We start from the raw sequence: 17752 nt of genomic DNA, 5'->3' as shown, positions 1-17752 counted from the left end.
GAGAGCCCATCGGCGACTTAAGTACCCAAGGCGCCGCAGCCCCGCCCAATCGGCGCCCGCTGAGGCTCCCTGCGCGCTTCTGGTAGGCTCCAGTGTCAGTCCGTCAGGAGGCGGGAGGGGCGGGGACAGGGCCGGCCAATCGGGCCCCGCGTGGCTCTCTGCAGGCCCTTGGTAGGCTTTTGCGTCAGTCCGTCAGGTGGGCGGGCCCTAATTAGGGGGCGGAGAGAAATGTAGCCAATCGGTGCTCGCTATGGCTTCCTGGGCGCCTCTGGTAGGCCCCCACAGCAGTCCGTCAGGCGGGCTCGGGGGCGGGTCGGCGGCAGCCGCGGCGGCCGGCTGGCAGGCAGTTCCGGGCGCGAGGCGACCGTTGGTGAGTCCTGACGTCCGGGTCGGGGTCGCGGTGGGGTCGGGGGTCGAGGTCTAGGGGCGGGGACGCGGGGTAGCGGGGCGCGCGGACCCGGGAGGCCCGGCGGGAGGCGCGGACGCCGCGGCGCGCGCGCCTGAGGGGATTTCTCGGGGCCGGAAACCGAAAGTCGGAGCGGGCCCCACGCAGGAAGGTTCGCGAACGGCGGGGCGTCCGCGGGGCCGGGCCCGGGTCCGGTGGGGCCCCCGCGCCTCGCGCCGCCCGCGAGCTTCGGCCGCGGCCCCCACCTCTTCCTGCCCCGCTTGGGGTGCGGACGGGCTCCCCGGCCTCGGGGGCCGCCGCGGGCCCGCCGCCGGCCCCGGCCCCTCCGCCTGCCCCGGCCCCGCCGCGCTTTGGCCTTGCCCGACGGTGACCCGGGCCCCGGCGGGTGCGGGGGTCCAGAGCGGAGGCAGCTGCCGGGGCGGGCGGAGCCCGGGGACCCTGCTCTGCCGTGTGTGCGGGGCCCCAGGTTCAGTGGACGCCGAGCGGGCTCCCGGTGGGCCCGGCGGTGGGGACAGCGGGAGCGGGGACGGCTGCGCCCGGGACGGCCGCCGCTCGGCCGATCCAGAGTCTGGCAGGGCAGGGGGCGTGCCGGGCCTCGCGCCTGGCCCTGCGTGACTCAGGGGCCACATGTCCCCGGCGGTGGGCCGGCGACAGCCTTCAGCAGCTCAGTCACTGGCTCTAGGTGGCGGTCCCGGCCGGCCCAGAAGGGGGGCTTGAGTTTCGGTATTTTTTAACCGCTTTATTGCGGTGTGGTTTGCATACCGTAAAACTCCTTATTGTTGAGTTTCAAACAAACTCCTCCAAGAAGTGCTTGTGTAAAGCCTTTGCTGAGGGGCAGTAGCCTCTTCACGCGTTCGGGCGTCTGACTCTCCGATTCCAGCCCCCCAGCCTGGCCCAGCTCCCCCCTCAGCCCGCCCTCCGGGGACCGAAGCCCCGCCGCCCTGAGGCTGCAGCCCGCAAAGGCCGGCGCTGGGAGCGGAGCCTCTGCGCTCTCCGGTCCTGTGGCGGGGCACAGCTGCGTGGGCACCTCCTGAGACACCCAGGCTGCGCCACAGGCCCTTCGGGCATCCCCCTGCGTCCCAGACTGCGTCCCAGGCTGCGTTGTGCCCTGTGGCCCCGGCCTGTCGGCTGCACCGGTGGTGGTGGTGCCACTCAGTGTGCCCAGCGCCCCACGTGGCTCACGGCAGGACAAGGTGAAGGTCGCGTGTGAGCGTCACGGACTCGGTCACTCTGGGGAGCTGAAGGAATGGGCTGTTTCAACAGCGCTTGTGACCTGGGGCTGGAGCGGAGAAGTCACAGCCATCCCTGGTGCAGGGGGAGGTTTTGGGGGAAGAACAGACCTTTTGACTTGAGTCCGGTGTGGGCCCCTCTCAGCAGTGGGAAAGGCCAGCCTACCTGCCAGCATGGTCAGCGCACCAGTGTGGACTGGGCACAGCCTGGCAGATGGGTTTCCGTGGCCGGAGGGCACACACACAGGCAAGGGGAGGAAGATCAAGAGAAGAAAACCCAGAAAAAAACGACCTGCAGGCACCACGGATCACGCCAGGAATGGGGCGCACACAGCCGTCTGTCCTCGAGTCCAGACTTGGGCTCGATGCCCTGTCCTCGAGGGGCGCTGGGACTGCTCCTTCCTGGAGACGGGTGAGGACCGCCCCCCAAAGGCCTCCGTGCGTCCAGGGGGAGGGCGTGTCTCGAAGGAGGGACCGAGGCAGGCTCCGAGCAGCAGGGCAGGCCCGCAGGTGGTGGAGAGGCGTTCGGGGCAGGTGTTCTTGTGGACTGGCCGTGGTTTAGGGAGGTGGGTACACAGCAGCGGTGGTGGGGGGTGAGTAGCCGGGGTGATGCGGTGTGGGTTCCAGGATTGGGGTGCCCTGCTTTGGAACGGGGTAGGGCATGGCTGGGCTAGTGTGTGTCGGGGGGGGGCAGCAGAGAGGAAGGGCCGGACCCAGGCGTGCGAGTCGGTGGCCAGCGGGAGCCTGGGGAGCAGGGAGGGCAGTCATAACCCCCTGCACATGCCCGGGCCCCTCCTCCCTGCCTCCAGGCCCGTGAGGCCCCTTCGCCGAGGAGAGCAGGTGAGGGCTCTCTGGGACTCTGAGAGCCTGCTTGGGCAGCCTGGGGGTCTGAGGGAGGAGCCGGGTGCCGTCATGTGTTTAAGGGCCTGGGGAGGCCCTGCGGTAAGTCACACCGCGGTGGACGGTGGCCTGGCCTAGCGGTAGCAGTGTGGTCAGGTTCTGGATGCTGGCTTTTTTCGGGGGGAGGGGTTGCTGGGTCTTCCCTTCTGCAAGTGGGCTTTCTCTGGGAGCGGCCAGCAGGGCCGCTCGGGCTGTGGGCTCCGGTGTGTGGGCTTCTGGCTGCGGCGGCTCCTCTGCTAGGCCCGGGCTCAGCTGAGCCGTGCCCCCCGCCCTGGCAGGTGGACCCTAACCGTTGGACACCAGGGAATCCCGCTTCTGGACGTGGGCAGCAGCAGAGGCAGTGCGTTTCCTGACCTGCTGGAGGGGAGGCTGAGGCCCCGAAGGGGCAGAGTTGCTGCACCGTCGTCAGTGTCTCCCTGCCGACGGCCCTGGTTTTTAATAAGATCCTGGGTGCGCATCGGCACGAGTAGCTGCGAGCGGGCGCTGCGAGAAGGGCGGGCGCAGTGCTTGCTCCTGAGCTCTCGTGCCCACAGTCGCCGGGCGCTGAGTGGGTCCCCGATCAGTCGGCATCACGTTGCGCTTAAAGGAAGGCGGCCGTCGTGTGGACGGTGCTGCTCACCTGGGCCTCTGGTCCTGGGGGCCGCACGCGCACCGTGTGCAGATGTCGGTCCTTGACTGTGGCCTCGGAAGGTTGGCTGTGCGGGCGGCCTAGACCCGGGGGTGGAAGCCCAAGCGTTGCAAGCAGCAGGGGCGGCTGTCGGTGGGAGCGTGGATTTGGGGGAGTTCAGTGCCTCACTGGGGCGTCCCAGAGGGAGGCTTTTGAGTTGAACCCGTGTGTCTGCTGGCGACAGGTGGCCCCCCAGCAGCCACCTGTTCAACTCTTGATGTGACGTTGGTTTGGGCAGCAGCTCAGCCTTTTGAGATGACTCACTGACACCGTGCAGCGGGCGAGGACGGTGGGGCCCAGCTGCCCAGGGGCCTCGGGCTCAGTCTCCGGGGTCTGTGCGATCTCCCGCAGGGACGGCCCTTTCCACTGGTCCTCCCGCTCTGCACGCAGGTGGGACCTGGGCTTGTGAAGGAGGCCTGCAGTGAAGGAAATGGCAAGAGGCAGTAGGTGCCAGGCACCCCCACCCTCCTAGGGGCTGCAGCCCACCTGGGGGCTTCTTTTGTGTTCAAACCCATTTCTAAGATTGCCCTGCCATCGCTGACATTATGAAGCAGGGTGGTTCTGGGTAAACGTGCACGAGTGTACCGTAATTAGGGATTTCACTATCTTTTTTGGATTCTCTGGGAATACAAGCTCCGTCTCTTTATTCTTAAAATGAAATACTTATACAGCAAAGTGTACAAGTCCTGAGTGCCCAGCCAGACACACGTGTGTCCACGCACACAGCCACGCTCACCTTCTGGAAGCCCTCCCCTCCTGTAGCGCTTACCCTCCTGCGTGGAGAGCTCTGCCCAGCACTCCCAAGCGTTCTGAGCCCCAAAGCGTGGTTTCCCACACCGAGCAATTCTCCACTCCCCCCTTTTTTATTGACTCCTCTCTCTCTGGCTCTGCCGGGTCTTTGTTGCCGAGGGGCTGTTCTCCGGCTGCGGAGGCGGGGGCCGCTCCAGGCGCGTGAGCTCAGTGGCTGTGGCTCAGGCTTTGCTGCCCCACGGCATGCTGGGCTCTCCGCAGACCAGGGACTGAATCCGTCTCCTGCATTGACAGGCCGGTTCTTCGCCGTTGAGCCACCAGGGAAGCCCTGTTTCTTGATGGACACCGACCGGTGTCCTGGCCACCTGGAGTCAGCACAGGCCCCTCATGTCCAGGGCTTGGCCCCACACGGCCGCCCCCACCCCACCTCCGATGGCAGCAGGTGGGCGAGGCCTCCCGTACTTCAGATCCGCTGACTGTAAATGGAGGTTTTTCATGACCCGTCCTCGGGGTCAATGATTTGCTAGCAGAGCTCCAAAAACTCAGAGAGCCTCAAGTGTTGGCCCGCTGGGAGAGACACCCAGGGCCAGGTATGGGGGTGGGGAGGGCGGCCAGACCCCCTCGGTGCGCTTCCCATGTCCAACTAGAAGCTCCCCAAACCCCCTGGTTTAGAGTTTTCTAGAGGGCTCCACTGTGAAGGCACGCTTGATAGATCATCAGTAAATCTTCTCTAGTTCCCCTCACCCTCCAGGAGATGGGAGTGGTGGTGAAGGGAAGATCCGGCCCCATTGCGCAGGAAGCCCTGGGGGGTCTGGGTGCTGCCGGCAGGGGGAAGCCCCAGCGCCTGCTGCCTCAGAATTGCCCCGGGGCAGCCGCCTCCCAGCTCCTTCCTCTCCTGTTAGCTTTGCCTGTCCTCCAGCTCCCTGTAACTGGAGTTATTCTGTAAGTAATTTTTTTTTTGGTCTAGTAGAAATGCCATTTAACAGAATGTCACTTTGTTGTATAAAGTTGGTGCATTCCCGTCTGGAGCATGTTTTAGGGTGTGAGTTAAGTGCGAGGCCAGGGCTGGGCACATGGAGCGCTCCTTGTTTTTTACCACCTTGCTCGAGAGAAGTGAGGATTTGGAAAATAAACTGGAAGCTTGGAAGGCCCAGGAGGGGTTTGGTTCCTGGTTGGAGGTCCCTGACACTTGACCCCTCACATCTGTCACCCTGAGTACAAAGGCGGCCGGCCACCCGCCTGCCCACGCGGGAGGTGCAGTGCAGCCCGGGGGGCCGACGCGGCCGCAGGTGTCCGGGTGGAGCCCCTGTGGTGCCCCGTTACAGTCCTTTTCCACCAGTTTATCATCCCCTCCGCCCCATGCGTGCTCAGTCAGGCCACGCTGTGGATTTTTCCAGGCAAGATACTGGAGTGGGTTGCCATTTCATTCTTCACTCCCGTACGATTAAGGGTTAAAGTGCATTTATAGATGTGACTGGAACAAAGTATTTGAGGCTTTAAGCACTGAGATCTCCCAGGGCGCCCTTGCTCTGAGCCAGGGAGCTGTGACTGCTGAGGGGGAGGTCGAGGCCTGCAGTGTGTTGGGGCATTTTCCCTGCTTATTGCTCAAAAGAGAGACTGTTTCTGTGGTTCTTTAGCGTCCAACAGGAATAAAAGTCCATGGATTAATGGAATGGGCTCAATCTGCCACAGGAGGTGTGGTCAGCCAGCCGCGTTTGGGTGGAAAGCCGCCACGGGGAGACCGGCTGTCTTGAGGCTGGGGTCCGCGTGGCCGGCTCCTGGGCTGCCCGGGGGACCTCCTGCAGGAGGGTCTGGGAGAACCATCCGGTGTTTGCCGAGCACTCTTCACGATCGCCGCCTCGAGGAGATGCCAGGCCCAGGGTTGAGGGCTGCGGTCTCAGTCGGACGCGAGCTGGGCTGGCTGGCCTGGGAGAGGGGCCACCCCTCGGCGGGGGGTGCCTGCTGCCTCAGCCTCGGCCCCTGGTGGCTGCGCGTCCCCGGACCCAGCCTGGCACACTGTGCTCTCCCTTAGGGCGTGGGCTTGGCGGGGCTGCGGCGCTCATGGCTGCAGCCAGCGTGACCCCTCCCGGCTCCCTGGACCTGCTGCAGCCCGGCTTCTCCAAGACCCTCCTGGGGACGAAGCTAGAGGACAAGTACCTGTGCTCGGCCTGCAAGAACGTGCTGCGCAGACCCTTCCAGGCTCAGTGTGGGCATCGCTACTGCTCCTTTTGCCTGAGCAGCATCCTGAGGTGGGGCCGCGGCGGGGGAGAGGCGGTCGTCTCCTGGGGCCAGTCTTCCCGCTCCTCCTGTCTTGAGTGGGAACTGCACAGTCTGACGGAGCCGCAGGCTCACAGCCCCTTTGCGCCGGGTGCCCGCGTCCCCGAGGGGCTGGGAGGCGGGGCGGGGGCCAGTCTTCAGGACAGTGTCCCCGGTCCCCGCGGCCGTCTGAGGGGTGCCCTGGCACGCACTGCCTTGTGCCTGCCAGCCGCCCCACTTGGTGGCTGTGGGAGCGCCAGGGCCGTGGGGCAGGTCCGGGGGCTGCCCGCCTCCGCAGCGGGTTCACAGGGCCTCTCCCCCCTCCAGCTCCGGGCCCCAGAGCTGTGCCGCCTGTGTGCACGAGGGCATTTACGAGGAGGGCGTTTCAATCCTGGAGAGCAGCTCGGTGAGTGAGCCGTCAGGGCTGCGCCGGCTGTGCCATGAGATGGGGCCTGGGGGCAGCCGCTGCACGGGAGAGGCGGCCTTTCCCAAGCCTCGGCCCTGGCCTGGGGCGGGCGGCGGGGGGCTCACCCGAGGGCCGCTGTCTCCCCAGGCGTTCCCGGACAATGCTGCCCGCAGGGAGGTGGAGAGCCTGCCGGCCGTCTGCCCCAGCGAGGGCTGCTCCTGGAAGGGGACCCTGAAGGACTACGAGGTAGGGGCCTCCACGGGGGAGAGCAGCCGCCGCTGGGGTGGCCGCATGGAGCCGCGCGCCTGGGGCTGGGGAGCTCGCCATCTGTGCCAGCTCCTGGGGTGGCCGAGGGACGGGGAGCAGCAGTGTGTTCGGGGCCCGGGTCCAGCCCGAGCACCACGCGAGCAAGAAGTCAGCTTTCTCACTGCCGGGGTTGTGTTGTCTCCTCGCTGAGCGTGTTCACGCTGGAGGGTGCAGGAGTGGCCCGCTTGTCAGTCCTGGGGTCGCAGGAAGGCGTCTTGACAAGGCGCCAGGGACAAGGGCAGTGCCCGGGTGTGTCTCTTGTGGGCCCGTCTGGCAGGTTGGGGCACCTGTGTGCCAGCCGCCCTCTGGCAGCCGGGCCTGCCGCCTCCTTGGGAGCTGGGCCGGTGCTCTTCCTGGGGCTCGAGTGCCGCTGGATGGTTTCCTCTGCGGGGCGCCCGCCCGAGCCGTGCCCACAGCACTTTCCGGTGGCTGGGTGCTCCCTGCAGAGGACGGGGTGCCCACGCCATGGCGGGTCATACCCCGGGCTATGCCTAATCTTGAGAACAGGGGAGCCCGCCCCAGGCTGCAGGGGGAGGGACCTTGGGCTGTCAGGCCGAGGCCAGTCTCAGCCATGGGGTCTGTGATGCGGGATCTGGGGGAGGGGAGCGCAACAGGGCAGAGTGGCTGGGCCTAGCCCGAGGGGCCGGGGCGTGCGTGTGCGTGTGCGTGTCCCCAGGCTGGGCCTCGGAGGAGGCCTCGGCGCCTGCACAGCCCCCTGGCGAGGCTGCAAGGCTGTCTGCAGGGCACCTGCTCTCTGCCCAGGGCCGCCCAGACCCCTCAGAACAGCCTCCCAGCCAGGGGCAAGTGCGGGCTGTCCTGAGTTTCCGCCTGAGGGCGGGGCCCGTCAGCTCTAGAGTTGGGATCCTGGGTCCCCGCGGCTCCTCTCTTCCTGCCCCCGGCCCTGGGCCCTGTCCAGCGGTGTTCCCTGTTCTCCTGCCTGACTCGACATTGTGGGCTTCAGGCTCTCGGGGTCTGCCTTTTGCCAGAATAGCTTGTCCACGGCTGTGGAGGAGCCTGGGGGCAGGTGGACAGCACGCATGCTCTGCTCTGATCAGGCGCCAGGCCTGGACGCACAGGTCTCTCTGCGCCCCTCCCGGGAGCAGGACTCTGGTCCATGGGCCACCGTGGGGCAGGGGCACGGACGGGTCCCATCTGTGGATGGGCCTGCACTGTTGCTGCCCGGGGCTGTCCAGAGAGAAGGCCTTGGGGCAGGGTCTCCCTGGGAAGGTGGGGGACGCTGTGATGCTTTTTGAGGGGACCAAAGGTCCCTGGGGACAAGTGGAGTAACCCCAGCTCCCGAGTCCTCGGGGGTCTCTTCTGCATCCGGCTGGCAGTGCGAGGCCAGCTTCGAGGGCCTCTGGCTGAGAGCCTGGGACCACAGCCAGCCGTGGGCCCGCCAGCTCTGCAGGCACGCAGGCTGGAAAGTCCCTGGCTGGGCCTGGGAGCTCAGGAAAGTCCCCGAGGGGGTGGCCATGTGGGAGGCGGGTCTGCCTGGTCTCTGACTGCAGCCTTTGGTGCAGGCTTAACCTGTCACTGGCTTGAGAGGCCACAGCGGGCGAGGCCCACCTCGGTGTGCGGGCAGCCACCTTGCTGCGTGGTGGTCCCGCCCTCAGCCCTGCACCAAGACATCTGCCCCCTTGGGTGCTCAGAACTTCAGAACTGGGGCCGTGCTGGGAAATGCTGGGGCTGCAGCTGAGCTCCGGAGAGTCTGGAAAGATGGGGAAAATCCTGTGTAGCCTTTGAATAAGCTTTTCCCTTGCAGTGATGTCTAGCGTTTTCTAAGAATCCAGTGAGATAATGTTCCAGTTCAGTCAGAAGGTGGTGGAGCGCCTGCCAAATGCAGAGGGGGTGGCTCCCTGGAAGGGAGAGGCAGGAAACGGCGGAGGGGACAGCAGGGAGAAAGGGCCTCGGGCTTCAGAGGAGGGTCCGGGCGGACCTGGGGGGGCCAGGCTATAGGGCCGTCGCAGCTGAAAGGGGCGCAGAGCGGGGCTGCTGGGCCCTGCCTGGGCATCTAAAGTTGAAACGCCTGAGCATTTGGTTTGAACTTTGGCTGACGGCATGTGTATTGATTTCTCCGTGCCGTCTGAGAGGAGTGGGAGCTGACGGAGCTGGCCCGGCCCCTGAGTGGGCCCCTGAGTGGGCCCCTGCTCTGGGCCGGGACCCTGAGCCTGGGGACGGCCGCTGTGGAGTGGGGCCGGGCTCAACCAGGACAGGCCTTCCTCTCCAGGCTTGGTCAAGCTGCCCCGCGCCCAGCCTCCAGCATTTCCTTTGCTTTGATCATACCCAGGTGCCCCTTGTTTGTGCTTCAGGAGCCATGGGCGTCTCGGGCTCCCCTCGGCCTCCGTGTGGTGGTTTGTCCTGCGCCCAGTGTGGTCAGACCAGAGCCCTCTGGGGGTTCAGGAGCGTGCCTCCCGGGCATAACTGCAGGGCAGTCTTTGAGGCACTCTCCATGGAGCGGCAACCCCTGGGGCAGGGGTCCCTCCACTCTGCTCCCTGCACCCCGTATCATCCTGCCCACCCGTTGCATAGCCCGTCTGTGTCCTAGGACCCGGCCTCCGCAGCAGCGTCCCTGACCACCCCCCCAGCCATGTGGGGCTGCCTGGGGGCTGCATCCCATCTGATGTGTACCCCTGGGGCAGCGTGGAGCTGGGGTCCTGGGGGCTCCCTGGCTGCCTAGAGGGCCCCCTCCCGTGCTGAGCCTCTGGGGTGCTCCTGGGGTTCTGCTTTCCCCGCAGCCAAGCCTGCCGCGTGAGGTGGAGGCCGTGTGTGCACACCGCCCCGGACTGTGGGCACGTGGAGACGGCCCAAGGCAGGCTCCTCCTCCTCCAGGGTCACTGTGGCTGACCTTTGGGGCACCCGGCCCTGCAGCCCCGAGCGGCCCCCACTTGACGGGGGCCCAGCCTGCATCTCCACGGAGGCTCTGGCCCTGTGGGGTGGTGTGCTTGGCGCCCAGCTGTGCTCCTACAAGTGGTCATGTTCACGTGATGTGGATTTGACTGCAGTTTTTATAAAACAGCCGCACACAAAGCATCGTGTCCCGTTTTCTGCTTACTGCCGCCTCCTGTGCCCCTTCCGGCCAGGTTTCCTGACGGCTCTCCCGGTCTCCGCCTGTCCCCTGCGCCTGCCACCCCGCCCATTTCCCGGCCCACCCTTTCTCACCGCTCCAGCCGCCTCCACCTCCTCGCTCACCCCGTGGCCACCCCAATGCCTGGCAGCCCTGGCTCTCACGGCTGCAGCACAGCCACCTGCGTCGTCCTGGGACAGCCTGGGCCTGGCTGATCGTTCGGAGCCCAGGCTGGGAGTCCGCGTCCCTGGCCGCATCACCCATGGCCTCGGCTCCAGGAGGGCGAGTGGGGGCCTCGGTATGGCTGTCGCCTGGGCCGCGGCGGCTCTCCTCTGCCTTTCGTCCTCTAGGAGCCTGTCTCTCTGCGTCCATGGCCCCCTCACCATCCCCTCTGTGTCCAGAAGGCGGGGCTTCGCCAGCTGGACCCGGGTCCTGATCTCTGCCCTGGAGCAGGGGCGCTGGAGTGAGCACGGCGGTCCCATGGCCTGGACACAGCCAGAATCCTGCCACTGCCCTGCCAACACCCGCTCCCTTCATTGCCAGAGCTGCCATGAAGGACACTGCCCGTTCATGCTGACCGAGTGCCCGGCCTGTAAAGGCCTCGTGCGCCTGGGCGAGAAGGAGCACCACCTGGAGCACCAGTGCCCGGAGCGGAGCCTCAGCTGCCGGCACTGCAGGGCGCCCTGCTGCCCGGCCGACATGAAGGTGAGCGTGCCGAGGCAGCACGCAGGCCCGCGCCTCCCTCCCTCGGCCTCCTGGCGTCCAGATGGGCCCGGCCCTGAGCCTGCGGACGCCCCCCGCACGCCAGGCCGAGGCTCTGACGGCTGCCGCGCCCCTTGCAGGCACACCACCAGATCTGCCCCAAGTTCCCCCTGACGTGTGACGGCTGCGGCAAGAAGAAGATCGCCCGTGAGAAGGTGGGCGCTCTGGGCCCGAGGGTGGGCTCCATGTCTCTCCCGCCCCCCACCCCCCACGGCACTGCCCGGTGTCTGCGCCCTGGGCCCGCGGGGGCGGGGACCTGGTGCTTGGGTGCCCGCGCTGGCGGGGCCCCCTGTGCCCTGGGGGCTCTGTCTCTGAGGGCGGGCGGGGCGGGCAGCGGCTCTCGTCTGCTCCTGCAGTGCGTGGTCTCCCCTGCTGGCTGCGCGGGGAGCTGACCTGTGTGGCCGGCTGTCTCTCCAGCCCTCTGCTCTGGGGGGAGGACGAGCCCTGTGGCCTGTTTTCGGGGAGGCAGCTGTGGTGCGTCTGACAGAGTCCGTCCGTCTTTTCCTTTGAGCGTCTGGGGTTGCTCTGTGGAGAGAACGTGTTCGTAGCTGTGTTGAGCCGTCATGGTGCTCCAGGGCGAGGACTGGGCGGTGGGTGCTTTCTGGGCACATGGGGGCTCGAGTCCCTCCCAGGCCGGGAGGGGGCCCGTCCTGACCCTCCCTGCCAGCCTTGGTCCCTCAGACCTGGCCGCACAAGGGGTGAGAACTGCGTCCCGGCTGGTTTCAGGTGGCAATGCAGGCCTTTGTGAACGTGGCCAAAAGCTTTTCTGCCTTGAGTTTCACCAGCATTCCCCCCCTCTTTTTATATTGGGGTGTAGTTTGATCCCTGGAGGAAGGCATGGCACCCCACTCCAGTATTCTTGCCTGGAGAATCTCATGGACAGGGGAGCCTGGCAGGCTACAGTCTGTGGGGTCGCAAAGGGTCAGACACGAGTAAGCGACTCCCGCTAGCTAACTCACCGCCAGCCTTAGAGCCCCGGGGCCATAAATGGGCTGTAGGCGGGAGACGGCGGGGCTGCTTTCTGGGACTTGGAGGCCTGCGTGAGGAATAGAGGCTCCGTGGATAATTTGAGATGTCCTTATCCTGTGCTGGCTTCAAGCACACACATGGCCAAGTTTGCACGTATGTGTGTGAACGTGAGCGTGCGTGTGCACGAGTGTGCACTGCAGTTTTGGGAGCACCTTGCTGGGCCTTGTCTGGCCTGAGTGTGCAGAAACCGGTGGGGTGGGTCCGGGGACTTTTGCTCGGACTCTGACCTGGTCGGGGCCGCAGGGGTGAGCGGCCGGAGCAGAGGCGGAGCGATGTTGACCCCAGGCCCGTCAGTTTCAGGACCACGTCCGGGCATGTGGCAGATGCCGGGTCCCGTGCCGATTCCACGCTGTCGGCTGCCCCGAGATGGTGAGTCCAGCTCTGCAGGCGGCCCAGCTCCTCGTTCCCCAGCAGAGGCCCTTCCGGACACGCCTCTGCTCTTGCCCCAGCCCAGCCCGCGCGTGTCCTGGCTGTGCCCATTGTCCTCCCAGTGACCCCAGTGCCCAGCCTTGGCCACCCAGTGGGAAGGATGCCCAGCACGTTGCGCCCCCCGAGGTCTGGCCGCGCCCTCTGCCCGTTCGCTCACCTCGCTTCACTGGCTATTCCGGGCAAAAGCCCCGTGGTCACCCTGGGCCTGCTCCTGACTGCCGTCATGTCCAGTCTCTGGATGAGCGTCCGTTCTTCCCAGGCGGCCCCTAGCCCTCCCCGCCTCGCTTCTGTGGCCTGTGTGGTCTGCTGTGAGATCTCGCTCCAGCCACTGGCCCAGCTGTCCTCCAGCGCCCCAGCTTTCTCTGGACCTTGAACCCGCCTCCTGTCTGTGGCTGCACCTGCCAGCTTCTCTGCAGCTCCCTTGGGCCTGGGCAGCTCCCTGTGCGCGTGGCCCTGGCCCTCCTCTCTCACCGGTTCCATGTCCCCGAGGGCTGGGCGCGTGCAGGCCTGGCCCCGAGAGATGGGCAGCCCAGCCCTCTGCGCTCGGCGGGGGCGGCCTGCTGGCGGCACCGGGCCTCAGCCCCTGCCTTGTTTCTCTGAGGTTGAATGGGGGTGGGGCCCTCTCCGTCCCCTGGGTCTGTGTGTGCCCTCCTGCTTCTGGGCAGTGCAGTGCTGGGTGTTGCCCACACGGGCCTGAGGGCTGTCAGTGGTCAGCGGAGGGGCCCGGGGCGTGAAGGGCCTCTTCTCGGCCTATGGAGGGTCCCGTCCCGTTGGCCTCGTGGCTCTAGCAGCGGCCTCGGTGCAGCCTCCACGCCGGGCGCCCCAGGCTCCCAGGTGCAAGGCCTCCCGTGCAGTTCCGTCCTGTATCTGTGCTCTAGACTCCTTGGCCCTTCCGACCCTCCACACACACTGTGGAGCTCTGCAAGGACCGTGGCTGCAAAGTCAGGCCTGTGCGGGGGGGCTGCCTGAAAGTGAACTTCACCCCCACCCCCCGCCGTGTGGCAGCGTCTTTGATGGCTCCTCCGGCACCTCACGCGCGAGGGCGGCTCATGCGTGAGGGCAGCCTGCGGGGAGGTCTGTGTCCCGAGGCCGGGGTGGGTGGCGCCGCGCTGGCAGCTCAGTGTTGGGACTCGCCCCCCTGCCGCCCCGCACTCGGGCACCAGCGCCTGCCGAGGTCTGCAGCCCGGGGCCCGGCGGGGCTGACGCTGTCGTCCCGGCAGGTGGAGAGCGAGCGGCAGCAGGAGCACGAGGCGCAGCGGCTCCAGGAGCACCTGGCCCTGCTGCTGGGCGCCCTGCTGGGTGCTGCGCGGCCCCCGGGGGACGGCCGCCCGCTGCCCGGCCAGGCCGAGGGCGCCTGGGAGGCCAGCACACCCTCCAGGGTGGCGGAGCTGCTGCAGAGGTGCGAGGCCCTGGAGCGGAAGACGGCCACCTTCGAGAACATCGTCTGTGTGCTGAACCGGGAAGTGGAGCGGGTGGCCGTGACGGCCGAGGCCTGTGGCCGGCAGCACCGGCTGGACCAAGACAGGATCGAGGCCCTGAGCAACAAGGTCCGTGCTGGGGGCGGGGTGCGGCCCGCAGTGCCCAGGTCTCCTCAGACGGGCCGGGGGCCACGGGGTGCCCAAGCCAGGGCTGGAGGGTGGCGCCTGGGTATCCGGCAGGCTCCCTGCTGCACCAGTGCCTGTGCAGAGCTCCCCTGGGCCCCTCGCCCGACGGGGCAGAGCTCTGCCGGGATCCAGCCGCAGCAGGATCCAGGGGTGCCCTCAGGATGGATGGCATTGGTGAGAGAGAGAGAGATGGGGAGACCAAGCTTCGGTGAGCAAGGCCCGTAACTTTATTTTCAAAAGGAGCTTTTATACCCTGACTTGTACATAAAGGGAAATGAAAGATACAAGGTCATGGAGGATCAGCCCAACACTCTAGCAGTTTTGCCCTTATCGAAACCAGGATTTTTTCTGTATGCCTTTCCATAAACGAGGGTCTTACGTTATGTACATTATCTTCTGGCCTGGAGGCCTGTTGACATTTTATGACCCTTTTTTGATAAAGGTTGATCAACCAGAAAACTTGTTTTCCCTTGAAATGTTTTTTTTCTTTATGTTTCTACCCTGTGTCAGCCTCAGAAAATACTAAACAGAGTTACATTCTCGTGGAGCAAAGGTGCACTGGGCTACAGCAAAGAAAACTTACTGGCTCAGAGGTCTGATGTGGCTAATACCAAGGCTACTACTTGCTTTTCTCCATTCCAGCTCGTTAGCTCACGCACTCCCAGGTGCTCAGAGGGGAAGGGATGTGGGAGCTTGGCGGCAAGCATTGGCTCAGCAGTGGAGCCCTTTACCGGGACTGTGCTGCTGGTTTTTCACCCCTTAAAGGGCTCTGTGCCCATTAGGACTTTTAGAACGTTTAGGCTTCCCGTGCCTTTCATGGTTGGGAAGTTTGTGAACAATCATGTGTGTTAGTTGTAAGAGTAAGGAAAAACCTGTGAAGAAAGCTAGAATACTAACAGGGGTTTGAATTGGAATACTCCTTTCATGCCCAGGAGACTTACCAACTTAGAGCCCTGAGTTGATTTTCTCCAGAGAAAGGTGGCGGGGATAGCCCCCTGCTAATATCAGAAGAGTTGGTGAGAGGCGTACGATAGTTAACGGTGGGTAGGCAGATACTGGTTTGGGGCGGATGCTGGAGCAGGTCCAGGGAAACCGAGTGCTGGTCCGCCTTGCCTGTCAGGTCTCGTCCGCGTGACCTTGTCGTGGGTGGGATCTCCCGTGCTGGCTCCCGGCATCGCTCCTCTGGGCCCCTCGCCCGATGGGGCAGAGGTGGCCGTTCCTCCTGGGTGGGGGTCTCCGGGGCACGGAACCCACCTGCGGCAGCTGACCCCAGGAAGGCTGAGGCGCTGGGCAAGGGGCCGTCCTCCTGGAGATGGGGACAGGCGTGGAGGTCTGCCACGAGCTGGTGCGTGCCGGACGGAAGCTGGTCCCCGAGGGCCTGGTGGAGGCCCGTCCTCACGGCCCCACACCCCAGGTGCAGCAGCTAGAGAGGAGCATCGGCCTGAAGGACCTGGCCATGGCCGACCTGGAGCAGAAGGTCCTCGAGATGGAGGCGTCCACCTTCGACGGCGTGTTCGTCTGGAAGATCTCGGACTTCTCCAGGAAGCGCCAGGAAGCCGTGGCCGGCCGCACGCCCGCCATCTTCTCCCCAGGTGCTCCGCTGGGCCTCCCCGCCCCCACCCAGGCCGGGGTCTGCTGCAGGCTTGCTCCCTGCTCCTCGCCTTCCTCGCTCTCACACGTCCGCCCCTGCTGCGTCCAGTGCTCAGCCCTCCGCTCCTCGCTGGACGGGAGGCTCGTCCAGACCGGGGGTGGCTGGCCTTGGTCCTCTGCCCAGAGCCCTGTGAGCTGCATGCTGACCCATGCCGAGCCCCCCGGCCGGCATCCGGGCCAGCAGGGCTCACGGTCAGGCCCCGTTTCTGAGCGCTTTGTGTCTGTCTGCACCGGTGGCTGACCCCTCCTCGAGCCCGGGCTGGGTGGCAGGCGCTGTGGGGAGGCTGCGTGGCTGGCCCGGCTCACCCCCCTGCCCCGCAGCCTTCTACACCAGCAGGTACGGCTACAAGATGTGCCTGCGCGCCTACCTCAACGGGGACGGCACGGGTCGCGGCACCCACCTGTCTCTCTTCTTCGTGCTGATGCGTGGCCCGCACGACGCCCTCCTGCGCTGGCCCTTCAACCAGAAGGTGCGTGGAGGGCTGCCTCCGAGAGCTTGTGTGCCAGGGCGGCAGGCAGCCGGGCTGAGCCAGGGACCCGGGTCTGGGTCTAGGTCAAGACGGAAGTGAGGGGGTGCACAGCCCCGTGTCCCTCACGGAGGGTGTGGCGTCCCGGAGTGCAGGGCGGGGTCGCGCTTCTTCCCGGGGCCGGGGCAGCTGGGAGCTCCTGCTGAGAAAACGCCCGTGAGACAGGTGTTCTCAGAGAGAAGCCCCACGGCCTGCAGGCCACACGCCGGCGCCAGCCTCGGGCCTCTGTCAGTGGACGGGCCGGGACGGGCACAGACGGACAAGCCCAGCCGACCGCGGAGCCGTGACTCCGTCGCCCCCGGGCACTCTCCTCCCAGGTGACCTTGATGCTGCTGGACCAGAACAACCGAGAGCACGTAATCGATGCCTTCAGGCCCGACGTGGCCTCGTCCTCCTTCCAGAGGCCGGTCACCGACATGAACATTGCCAGCGGCTGCCCGCTCTTCTGCCCTGTCTCCAAGATGGAGGCCAAGAACTCCTACGTGCGTGACGACGCCATTTTCATCAAGGCCATCGTGGACCTGACCGGGCTCTAGCCGCCTCTCGCGCAGCGTGGCCCTGCGCTGGCTGCGCGCCTGCTGAGCTCAGTCCTGAAGAGCCCGTCCTGAGCGGGGCCGGGCTGCGGGCTGTGTGTCCCTGGTGGGTGTGCCCCACAGGCCTGGAGCCCTCAGCCTGCAGCAGGGCGGCCGCAAGGAGCCCGGGAGAGGAGGGTCGGCCTCGGGCCTGGCTGCCGCTCGGAGGAGATCCCTGCTGGGCCAGCCTGACAGGCTGCATGTGGGGGGTGCCCCGTGTTCCCTGCCCTGCAGGGTGTGGGGGGGCCCAGCTCTGCCAAGAGACACGTCAACTTCCCCGTCCGTGCGGGGAGGTGTTGGCAAACTCTCAGCTCTCTGTGCTGAGTGCTGTCCTGGCTCCGGCCCTGGGGGCAGTGACCCTGAGTGCCCGTGGCTCCCGGACACCGTGGACCTCAGGGAAGTCGGCTGTTCTCCTGGGAGACTGCTTGCTGGGCAGCTTCCCTCCCTCAGGTCTCACCAGGGGCTGCGTGGAGAGCAGGGCCCCAGACCTGAAAAGTGCTGGTGGCTTTGTCTTCAGTGGGGGCCTGATGTGGAGTCGCCCCAGGAGCAGCCTCGCCCGCCCTGGGGGTCCCCTTGACAGCGGCAGAGCCCAGGCGGCCTGAGCACGGGATGCAGCTGGTGGGCCCTGTCGGGGCCTCAGCCCTGGGGCCTCCGGCTGGGCGCAGGTCCTGGCTGCTGGCTGTCCACACCCGGCTGTGCTCGTGACCACGACTGGGAGACGCGAGGGCCAGGTCCTCAGAGACCCCGTGACAGGCGGGACGGGGAGGCTCCCTCAGCACCGCCGCCCTCCCTGCTCTGGTTGAGACGTTAAACAGCAGCAAGGCATGGAGAGTTACCAACTCCGTGCCCAGAGTTAACCATGTGCACGTTTTGAATTACATATTTTAATTAAAAAGAGCCGTTGCAGAAAAGCAGAGTCCTGCTTCCCTTCGCGCCGCCTCAGCTAGCCAAGGCGCTGCCCTCGCCGATTTGGGCCCTCTGCTGTGCGTGTAATTTCCGTCTCTGTGTGTGGTCTCCCACGTGTGAGACGTGTGCACGCGTCCCCCGCGGGGCCCCGTCCTCTGCCCCAGGGTGGAGAGCCTGGCGTGCTGAGCACGGCGAGGTGTGAACACCAGCCCCCCCGTCTGTCGCCTCCCCACTCTGCTCCCACAGACACACACCTGCCCGCGCCCGTCTCTGGGGCTGGCGGGGCATC

General features: G+C 66.1%; 1 protein-coding gene across 2 annotated transcripts; it reads left to right on the top strand.

Moving 5' to 3' along the window:
• The first annotated feature begins 339 nt into the window (after positions 1 to 339).
• Positions 340 to 17441, top strand: TRAF2 (TNF receptor associated factor 2). Of its 2 annotated transcripts, none has more exons than XM_068988880.1 (11): positions 340 to 370; positions 5985 to 6201; positions 6536 to 6614; positions 6762 to 6860; positions 10528 to 10689; positions 10827 to 10901; positions 12070 to 12144; positions 13425 to 13751; positions 15223 to 15400; positions 15780 to 15928; positions 16303 to 17441. In XM_068988880.1, exons 2-11 carry the CDS (start codon positions 6014 to 6016, stop codon positions 16519 to 16521), a joined length of 1551 nt encoding a protein of 516 aa, XP_068844981.1. In that variant the 5' UTR covers positions 340 to 370; positions 5985 to 6013; the 3' UTR covers positions 16522 to 17441. The 2 variants fall into 2 exon arrangements, with proteins under 2 accessions (XP_068844981.1, XP_068845052.1); XM_068988951.1 differs by lacking the exon at positions 340 to 370 and adding an exon at positions 484 to 557.
• The last annotated feature ends 311 nt before the right edge of the window (positions 17442 to 17752 follow it).

The sequence above is a fragment of the Capricornis sumatraensis genome, chromosome 1 (assembly GCF_032405125.1).
Source record: "Capricornis sumatraensis isolate serow.1 chromosome 1, serow.2, whole genome shotgun sequence".
Classification (NCBI taxonomy): Eukaryota; Metazoa; Chordata; class Mammalia; order Artiodactyla; family Bovidae; genus Capricornis; species Capricornis sumatraensis.
This window is presented reverse-complemented; position numbering and strand designations above follow the sequence as displayed.

What these genes read in the sequence shown, in the direction of transcription:
- TRAF2 (XM_068988880.1), top strand. Translation starts at nt 6,014, where the DNA reads ATGGCTGCAGCCAGCGTGACCCCTCCCGGCTCCCTGGACCTGCTGCAG. An exon ending in CAATCCTGGAGAGCAGCTCG is followed by an intron (nt 6,615 to 6,761) that starts GTGAGTGAGCCG and finishes CTGTCTCCCCAG; the next exon opens with GCGTTCCCGGACAATGCTGC. An exon ending in GCTGCCCGGCCGACATGAAG is followed by an intron (nt 10,690 to 10,826) that starts GTGAGCGTGCCG and finishes CGCCCCTTGCAG; the next exon opens with GCACACCACCAGATCTGCCC.